This window comes from Raphanus sativus, chromosome 1, assembly GCF_000801105.2.
Source record: "Raphanus sativus cultivar WK10039 chromosome 1, ASM80110v3, whole genome shotgun sequence".
NCBI lineage: Eukaryota > Viridiplantae > Streptophyta > Magnoliopsida > Brassicales > Brassicaceae > Raphanus > Raphanus sativus.
This window is the reverse complement of record NC_079511.1, coordinates 16,869,503-16,879,954: the sequence shown is the minus strand read 5'-3', so window position 1 is coordinate 16,879,954 and position 10,452 is coordinate 16,869,503. Positions and strand designations below refer to the sequence as shown.

At 42.5% G+C, this 10,452-nt stretch overlaps 1 protein-coding gene across 1 annotated transcript; it reads right to left on the bottom strand.

The window, feature by feature from the left end:
• Nucleotides 1-575: 575 nt before the first annotated feature.
• LOC108829268 (uncharacterized protein At3g60930, chloroplastic-like) lies at nt 576-2,379 on the bottom strand. Its single transcript, XM_018602934.1, has 3 exons — nt 1,851-2,379; nt 1,184-1,770; nt 576-1,094 (listed from the first exon to the last, which is right to left on the bottom strand). Exons 1-3 carry the CDS (start codon nt 2,377-2,379, stop codon nt 576-578), a joined length of 1,635 nt encoding a protein of 544 aa, XP_018458436.1.
• Nucleotides 2,380-10,452: the final 8,073 nt, after the last annotated feature.

Sequence of the window (10,452 nt, the reverse complement as noted above, 5' to 3'; positions counted from 1 at the left end):
AGTAGGCTTACTCGACTTCACACGAATAGCTGAATCCTTGCCACCAGATTCCTTGCCTTCCTGTCTAGAAGGAACCTGGGGAATTCGGGTTTCTTCACGAAGGACCTCAGTAAGAGCCTCGCTGACATCACCGGATCGAATCCTCTCCACACCGACGCTGCCAACTCGATTTCTCGATTTATCGGCCTCACGGGGATTCGATCTTCTTGTTGACATAATCGCTCAATTTGAAGAGAGAATAGGGATTTCGCAGGTTGCTCAGATGAAACCTGAGTAAGAAACCTCGAGGTCTTATAAAGAACGAAGTGCAACAAGTATCCTAACCGAAAGATTTTAATAAATCTGAAACACCAAAATATTCTTATCGAAAGAAAAACAGATAATATCCTAACAATTCAAATTTGAACCCACAAAATCCCGGGAAAAATAAGGATATCCGCGATGACATAGTTATCCAACAAAAAAGCAAAATCAAAAGAAAAATAAAATTAAGGGTCAGCGTCGCCTCCCGCGTTTGACGGCCCCCCAAGGTCCAACTCCTCCGGCACTTGCGGAAGTTCAAGCTCAGAGATAGTCTAACTCGAGGAGGGATAGGACTCGACGGCTGCTTCACAATCCCTTTCCAAATCTTCCAGGCGAGTCAACTCCCCATCAACGTCGCAGCTGCCCTCTTTGATCTCAGTCAGAAGATCAATGTTAGCAACCACCTCCTGAAGCTGAATTCTAGCTGCCATCTCCCTCTCCTTGTTGGACCATTTTTCTTCTAAAGATCCCAGAATCACCGCGTACTGACGCGACATCTCACGACGAGCAGAACGAACGTCTCGATCCCTCTCAGCTTCAAGCCTTGCGATCTTGGCCTGTTGAGCAGCGACCTCGATCTCTAGAACCGACTTCTCGTCACAAACCTTCACCCACTCTGTCATCATGGAGTTGATCTTCTCAACCTCCTCCTTGCTCTCCCGCTTGGCGACCTCAAGTTTAGCAGAGATCCTCTTGAAGTCAAGAGAGATATGATCAATCTCCACATCTCTCTGAGAGGTCCCTGTACGCTCTGCCATCTTCGGAACGAGGTCGTTACAAGCCTCCATGACCTGGAAGTAAATATAATCAGAAAACGATGCAATAAAAGCAGGAATCGATAATAAAATAACAATTCACTGAGATCAGACCTTGCATTTGCCTCGGCGACCTTGGCATAAGCATCTTCCTCTTCCGAGGAAGAAAAGAACGTCGCCCCGAAGTTTCGAGAGCTAGTCCCATCACCCAAGTGTTTGGGACCAGAACTGGTCTCACGTAGAGGGGAATGATCGCTCCTCCCTACTCTCCCTCTTTTCGACGTCTTGGGAGCAGATCGCGGCGGTCTCGGTGAGGCACTTCGCGAGGCCTTGGCAGACCCGTGCTCGCAAGCTGGCATATCCTCCTCCGAATCGGAGCTCAAAGATAACGGGGTAGGATCCACATGCGTTTTTCTCGAAGCAGACGCCAGGGTTCTAAGCGATCTCCGAAACGAGCACCTCTCAGAACGGCTCGTGTTAGGACGAGCAATTACCTCCTCCGCAGAGGTGGGCTCGTCATGATCAGAGGACTCAGCTTCTTCGAGCAACCCGATCGGCCCCGAGATAGCAGGAGCTATTCCTAAACCGACAGGAAGCAAATTCAAAGTACGAATTCGCTCACTAGTAAACGACGACCAATCTGTATCTCCGAGCTTCAAAACAGCCACCATACCTCGAAGTTGATCAGACATCGGAGAAACTTTCGGATGAGCTAAACAAAAAAAAAGAATACGAATGAGCAATTGCATAGATTCCTTGGATAACACGCAAATAAAAAATTCAAAACCTCACCGATAGTTTTAGCCCAGCGACGAGGGAGCAGGGAGAAATCAAAATCTCCTACTGTGGACGAGTCAACTTTGAAAACAAAGAACTGTTCTCGCCACAGGTCATCCCGATAGGGTGTCCCGCCAATCACGTGGAGGCCAGGGCGAGGAGACGCCAAAAATGTCCCAGGATTCTTCTGGTTGAGCTTTATGAGATATAAACTATGCAGCTCCTCCAGCTCAAACAAAAGCTTCTCCTCTCTGGCTCTGACAAGGATCGCTAGGAGGTGTCGGAGAAGGTTCACGCATAACTGCGTGAGAGAGATCCCAAACTCGGCGAGAATCTCCAGCAGCTGCCTCGGAATCGGGAAAGAAAGCCCGCAAGACTCGAAGAAACTAAGATATGCTCCTCCATACCCGCTTCTGACAGTTTCTGGAGTCTCGTGATCGGAAGCAAGTTCACAGACCACGGCGCGATCTACTCCGAACGAGGAATATAACTCTTTGATGTGCTCTTGCTTGATCGTCGGACTAGGGAATGAAAAGAAAGACATCTCGCAAAGATAGCAAAGAAGAAAAATCGCAAGAACAATAGAAAGAAAGATGATCGGAAGTGAAAAAGAGAGATCAAAACTCTATCGCTATTTAAAGGAAAGCCTCAAACGGCTATTTTGCGGCTCCCGAGGAACACAATTATTGCCTAGGGTGCGCTATAATCGCCATAATCACTTCCCCTTCGCCCTAGAAATTCACGCGCACGACCGTTATGCGGTGCAAAGTAACGGACAAATCGAAACATTAAAAACCGAAGAAGATCCAACCAATTCCCGAACCGAGTAAAACGAATCGTCTCTTTCCATCTCGATCAAAAGAAAAGAGACTGGGGGACAACTGTTGGACCCAATTTTTGACATAGGCTAAATGGGTTATATTTAAAATGGGCCGTAAAAGGATAAAACCCATAGCGACGTCAACGAAGTGGAAAAGGAGGTCGCCGAAGTCGAGAAGGTCGCGGAAGCAGTTACAAGAATAGCGGAGTCGAGCCTATAAAGGAGAGATGATATCAATGCTAAAGACACAGCGAAAACCCTAGAGAGAGAGCACACCACACATTTTCATCTTTCTTACTTTGTTTTAGATCTTATTCCAGATCGACCTCCTTGTTATATTTGATCTCTTAGCTATTCTTTGTACTCGACCTCTTAATCAATAAAAGTCCATTTTTGTCTACCGAATTCCGATTACATCGTTGTGTTCTAAGGATATCGTTGCCTACATCTTTTGTCACTTCCCTAGTTTACTTACAAACACTACAAAATACTTGAGTGTAGATTTTAGGTTCTACAAGTATCGATCGATTCTTATCACAATATTGACTTCCGACTTGGTCTTGAATGGTCAACTCGGGTGTATTATCTCTTGTACTCCAAAAACATCACTTTATCACGAAGCGCTTCTGAACCTGAAAACATACCTAACAGGCTAGAAAACACATTAGTTATATAATAAAATACTACTATACCATGGTAGAAAATGGGTGAAATCCATGGTATCTCAACTCCCCCAGACTTACTCATTTGCTTATCCTCAAGCAAAAACTAGTAGTCTTTGGAAAAGGTTTGAAAACAGTAGGGGCTCAAAGATTCAAAATATTGAAGTCATCACTCTATGGGTTCGCAATTCATATCTAAACATCCTAATCACATAAGTTCATTATGCATTATCCTAGCTTAGCAACCAAATTCATCTAGTCCACAACTTAGCAAATCTTATCTGACATTCCCCTCTACTAACCTCATTTCTTAACATAAAATAAAAGTGTAGGATTTACCTTGGGAATATCGATCAAATGACACATGGATTCAACTCAAACAAGTATCTGAACACACAGGTAGTCTTCTCTGATCCCTTTCTCCCTTCATCTCTCTTCTCTGAATCTCTTATTAGTTTCAATTTCAATAGGTTTTGATGCCACAAAGATCATCTAGTCTATCTCATTGACATTTGCATTTGTAACTCATACATTTTGACAAAGTGTAGCGAATAATGGGGTCTCAGGTAATTTACATGTCCCTCGTTTCCACAATGTGTGATCATCCCTGAGATTTAGAATAATGGGATCGCAGGATACACTCCTACCCCTATGCCTCTCAAGAAATCATTTCAATCTTTTATAACATAAAACTTAGATCTTTGAGATGCCGAAGAGAGAGAAGGAAGGGAACCAGAAACACACAGACTTTTTACCTTCCAGACTTGTAAGAGGATTCCGATCCAGTGACTACCAAGCCCCAAGACAAGCAAATCAAGTCAGTATTAGTGTTGGAGGTGACATGTTGATCCACTTTAGCATCTTTAGTACTATCTGCAATCAGTAAATCTAGAATGGTGCTAAAGAGTGGTTAGATAATCAAGTATAAATCTATATCAATGTCCCCTTTTAGTACTTATGTGAAAAATAATTTTGAAAATATTTTTAATAAAAACCAAAATAAAAACACATATTAGTAAACTCTCCTCCAGGCTTAAATTACACTGTCCCAGTGTAACACAGACAGAGTGAAGTGAATAAATAAATCATACGTACGCAATGTAACAAGATAAAACGACTAAACCTGACCGCAATTGGCGTCGATCGATACATAAAGCTATACGTCGATCGTTAGTGATGGTCGTGTGGTGTCGAGCGATGCTAATGGATTGTGTCGGTCGACGGAATCATCATTCTACTTGGATATTTAAAAATTTGCAAAATCAAATGCGAAAAATAAAAGTAAAAATGTAAAAACAACTTAAAAAGAAAATAAAAGAAAACCTAATAATGGGTTGTCTCCCACTCAGCGCTTTGTTATAGTCATTTAACTTTACTTTGGTGGGTGTGTGACTCAGTTGTGGTAGAAGCAGTTGTTTGCTGGTTGGCAAACGTCTCCTTCATCTTTGGACTCAGTAGCAGTGAAGCTTCTTGTGGCATCATATGGTCTAATCCATCGTTGATGCATATTTGCTAAATCTATTTTGATGACTTGTAGCCTTCTGTCTAAATCTTCCATGTCGAACTGATGTTAATAGAAATCAATTGTTGAATGCTCGGACAGTTCTTCATGTTGTGATGTGTCATGCTGGTCATTAGCCTGCTGATCTCCGTCTGCCAAGGACTCGGTGTCGATCGATGCCACAACGTGTGCGTCGGTCATTTCTCTGGGAGTAATGTCGGTCGATCCAGTGGTAACTCTGTCGATGGATTCTGAAAGATGTCCTTGGTACTGCAAAGCATGTATCTCGTTCTTCAGGAGGCGAGTAGCTCTGCATAGGCTGTTCACTCTTTCGTTGAGAGTGTTGTCAATGTCATCACTTCTTCCATTGAGTCTCTCCGCCATAGCATTCATAGCCTCGTATAGCTCATGTTTGATCTGATCAACTGTTGCTGCTGTGCATGCTTTCTGCGTTGGTGGTTGCTCGATGTCGATCGATATGGGTGTATGCATGTCGATGATGTCGCGTTTCTGTCATGAAGACCAAGATGATCTTGAACTATGCTAATGTCTTGTTGCAACTCGTTCAATTGTTGTGACAGTGTATCTAGGTATCTCATGATAGGTGAACTGTAGTGATTGTGCTTTTCCTCATATGATTTCATCATATCCTCCATTTCTGCGAACCTTGTGTCGATCGACGGAACAGTAGCATTCTGAGCCTGACCTTTCTCCCGAATTGTTGCCAACTCATTATGTAGAAGATCAATCCTCTTACTTAACCATTCGACATTGTTGTTGAGAGGGCTGTAGAGGTCTTCAATCCGTGTATTGATGTAAGCAATCTCCCATTCATCTCTTTTAGGTGATGAACATTCTAGTTGGTCATTGGATGTAGTCTTGCCGATGTCGATCGATGGTGCAGGTGCTGTGTCGATCGATACTAGTGGCGTAGCTTCCTTCTCAAGCATGGTTCTAATGCTCTCAATCTCCATTATTAGCACTGCCATATCACTTTGGAGAGCTTCATAGCTGCTATCCAAAGGCTGGAAAGTATCTTCCACCAATGTGTGAATTTTTTCCTCAAGGTGTGCCTGAGCTCCCCATACATCAGTCACCATATCATATATCTCCTCTCTGTTGTAGGGTATTGGTGCTGGTATGTATGCATGGTAAGGGTGTGCATGGTCTGGAAGGCGTAAGCAATTCTTCTGAAAATGATATGCTCTCTCCAGGATTCTCCTTATGTGCTCCTTGGTCACAGGGATGATTTCACCATCAACTCCTCTAGCACGTCCAAACTCATCTCTGTGGACACCAAATTCATCCTTCGCTTCCCATTTGAATCTTCTGGATCCGTTGGAATCAAAGGCACGTCGTCCAAACTCCATACGTCTGTCGGTCGATCTGACTCTTGCGCTGTCGATCGATCTGGGTAACTCGTCGTCGATCGATGGTAATGAAACGATATCGATCGATGGTGAACTCCTAGGTTGACCGAAAATTTTAGGAATTGTATCCTCCCTCATGGTGACGTGGTTGTTGTCTTGGACGTGAGCTAGGATGTCTGGATGGCCACGTTGCTGTGTGAACAGGTTGTCTGGTCCATTGGCAACTTAAAGGATGTCTGCTATGTCTTCTCTGGATATGTGCAGAACTCTTCCATCCATGGCTCTTGCAAAGCCATCTTTGTCCCTGAAAATACCAAATTCATCAGGTGTTAGTGAAACATTCCTGATATCATATGAATCATGAAATCGAGATTGAGCTCTGGTAAAGGAATCGATCGATGGTGCAGTGGTGGTGGCGATCGATGATGATCGTCTAGCTGCAGGGTTAGATCGATTGTTCTTGATGTTGCAGTCCTCCATGGTGATGTTGCTAGTTACTGGAAGCTGTTGGGTATAAGTTGTTAAATTTTTGAATTTTCGTGGCTGATGTTGACAACTTTATATACTCATTTGTTGCCCTAATCAGTGAAATTTCGATTTTGTCCTTTAAGTCGTCTGAGTCAATATCGAACGATGTGATACCGGCGATGTCGATCGATGGACGATGTCGTTTTGCTGGGCAAAGTAGATAATCGATCGATAATGTGCGGTTGATGTCGATCGATTTTGGGAAACGGTTTGCAAATCTATCATTCTCCATGTAGTTTTCCCAAGCTCTTTCTTCCCAATAATCTTCATCAAATTCTTCACTGTGGTTTCCACTGTGGGAAGATCTGGCTGTATCTACTGCAAAACTCTCATGAAATCCGCTATCTGCCCAACTCCTTACTGAGTGATCATCTTCTTTGCTGTTGGGTTGGATGGCGAAATTTGGGTAGCAATGATCTGGTAAATCGAGTTCATCATCTGGTGTACCTCTGTCGATCGATAATCCATGGTTGGTGTCGATCTCTTCCGACTCGCTGGTGTCGATCGATGATGTAGAGAGGTTGTCGATCGATGATGTGGAGAGGTTGTCGATCGATTCCGAGTACTCTGTCTCATACTCTACTTCACAATGACAAACTGCTATGATACCAATATCATCTTCTCTTTCCACGGTTTTGGCTGGTGGTTTGCCAAGTTTGACAGGGTCGTAGTGGATATCTGGATCTATCACAGTCAAACACATCATGTTGGTGTTCATGTCACATACAGCTCCTACTGTAGCCAGAAATGCTCTTCCAAGTAAGAGGGAAGAGTTCTGATTTAACTTGATGTCTAGGACATGAAAATCCACAGGGACAATGGCATTACCAATCTGCACTTCCAGGTCTCTGATCAAGCCTCCAGAATTTTTCTGAGTGTAGTCCACAAATGTGAACTACACAGGGTATTGCGACTTCCCAGGATCACTCTTCTTCTTCAATGTGATCATTTTCCTCATATCTTCTCTGATATTGTCAAACATTCTCCTAATGTCATTTTCAGTCTCCCTTGTTTCTCTGAAGAACATCCACAATCTACTTGTGAAGTAAACCTCCTCAAAAGTTTTCTCTAGTGGGATTCTGATAACTCTCTTAGTGAAACTATCAATCTCCTTCTCATTAGCTTCCCTCTTAAGGTTTTTAGGAGTTTTCTCCTTTCTACTCCTTAAAGCTTTTCCTTCAGTTCCCTCTTATGTAGGTGTAGTGTCTGAAGGGTTAATAGTAGTCTTTGCAGGGTCAGCTTGTGGTTTCGGTGTGGGTCGGAGTGCATTGATTCGGTTGTTGTCAACCGATGGTAGTTGCACTCGGTATGTGAGAGGTGCATGTTGATCGATAGGTAGAGTAAAGGTCGATCAAGGCGTGTCTCATCTTTGTGTCGATCGATGAGTGGATTGTCTCGTCGGTCGATATCTTCGTAGGTGGGGGTGGTGGATGAGGATGCGAAGCCGTGAATTCAGCATGTGTCAAAATCCTAACCGCGTTACAATCTGTAGTCGTATCTGGAAATGACATCGTTTGTGTCGATCGATGTGGACTAGTTGGTGTCGATCGACACCATTGTGATCCTCCGACACTTAGTGAACTTTCCACTTAGAAATATCCTTCTTGTAGCTTCTCATGCTTCACTACTTGCCAGAAATCATCATCTATGATGGCATTCACGTGGTGTTTCATGCTTCTGATAGTGCTCAAATTACCCAGTAGAGCTTACTCTCTCAAATAAGAGGTACAGCTGTAGTACTTAGGGATCAAATCACGAGGAGCTAGGGAACCAATTAAATAAAACCTACTAATCAATCCTAGGCAAGGTTGGTTTATATGATAGAAATGAAAATAACAATTCCTAAAGTGAGCAAGGCAGTTGCTCTAACTAACAATATGAAGGGTTGTTTAGATGGGATAAAGAGTGCTAGACATAGGGTTTCTATTCAGGAATGGAGATTATAATCTCTATAAATGCTTTAATAAGTTGCTTGCATGATACTATAGATCTCAGCCGCTTAACATATGTGAATGAATCACTGGTTAAAATATCTTGATCTCTGGCCACACATTTCGCATGATGACACAGAAAAAGAGTCGGTCGATATCCTTTTGAGATATCGAGCGATACACCTTTCGCGGCGCCGATCGATTTACCAGTAGGGTATCGATCGACGGCTTCTAGATCTGCCTAGGCGCGAACTGAATATGACCGCGAGGTCTCAAGGAGGAATTGTCGTTCTTCTCAACGGGAAACAGGCATAGCTCAAATGGATAATTCAAGATAATCTAAGATCCTAGTGATCTATGTTCTAGTTAGCTACTCTAAAACAAGCATAGGGTACAATCCATTTGATGAGTATCACAACTTAGCAATTATAGCTTGGGGCTAATCCCACAAACCTATTTAAACCCTAGATCTAACAAGTAGACTACTCAGACATAGCTAAGCAATTCATAACAATAGATAGATGAAAGAATTGCATAGATAGAATAAAGTAGAAATACAAAAGGAGATGAGAAATCTCTCCAATCTCTCTCAAACAAATAAAACTCTAGTCTCTCTCTCACACTCTCTGCTTTGGTTGTAAAAAGCTTCAAGCTTCAAAGGGTTTCAAAACTTACCGTCAAAAGCACTTAGCAGGAGTATTTAAGCATTTCCATTAGGTTAAAAACTCGTCAGGGGCAATCTCTTAATTTGGTGAAGTCTTGGTGAAGTAGTCGGCTAAACCATTTCGTCCTCGATATCGATCGACAACACTAAATGTGTACCGATCGATTATAATCTTCTAGTACTCAGATCTTCTCAGCTACATCGATCGACAACTCAGGATGAGTATCGATCGATTGTAATCGCAATGTTGACTTCCGACTTAGTCTTGAATGGTCAACTCGGGTGTATCATCTCTTGTACTCCAAAATGCTCCAAAAACATCACTTTCTCACAAAGTGCTCTTGAACCTGAAAACATACCTAACAGGCTAGAAAACAGATTAAATATATAATAAAATACTAGTATACCATGGTTAAAAACGGATAAAATCTATGGTATATCAATTCCCCCAGACTTACTCCTTTGCTTGTCCTCAAGCAAAAACAGTAGTCTTTGGAAAAGGTTTGGAAATAGCAGGAACTCAAGGATTCAATATATTGAAGTCATCACTCTATGAGTTTGCAATTCATGTCTAAACATCCTAATCACAGAAGTTCATCATGCCTTATCCTAGCTTAGCAACTAAACTCATCTAGTCAACAACATAGCAATTGTCATCTGACATTCCCCTCTACTAACCTTATTTCTTAACATAAAATAAAGTGCATGCTTTACCTTGGGAGTATCGATCAAAGAACACATGGATTCAACTCAAACAAGTATCTGAACACACAGGTAGTCTTCTCTGATTCCTTTCTCCCGTCTTCTCTCTTCACTGAATCTCTTATTAGTTTCAAATTCAACAGGTTTCGATGCCACATAGGTCATCTAGTCCATCTCATTGACATTTGCGTTGTAACTCATACATTTTTGACAAAGTGTAGCGAATAATGGGGTCGCAGGAATCACTCCTACCCCTCGTTTCCACAATGTGTGATCATCCTTGAGATTTAGAATACTGGGGTCGCAGGAGACACTCCTATCCCTCTGCTTCTCAAGAAATCATTTCAATCTTTTATAACATAAACTTAGATCTCGAGATGCCGAAGAGAGCGAAGGAAGGGAACCAGAAACACACAGACTTTTTACCTTCCAGACTTGT

Coding starts and splice junctions, on each gene's coding strand:
- LOC108829268 (XM_018602934.1), bottom strand. CDS start 2,379: ATGTCTTTCTTTTCATTCCCTAGTCCGACGATCAAGCAAGAGCACATC. Junction 1,771..1,850: donor TCGCTGGGCTAAAACTATCG/GTGAGGTTTTGA, acceptor TTTTTTGTTTAG/CTCATCCGAAAGTTTCTCCG. Junction 1,095..1,183: donor CTTATGCCAAGGTCGCCGAG/GCAAATGCAAGG, acceptor ATTTACTTCCAG/GTCATGGAGGCTTGTAACGA.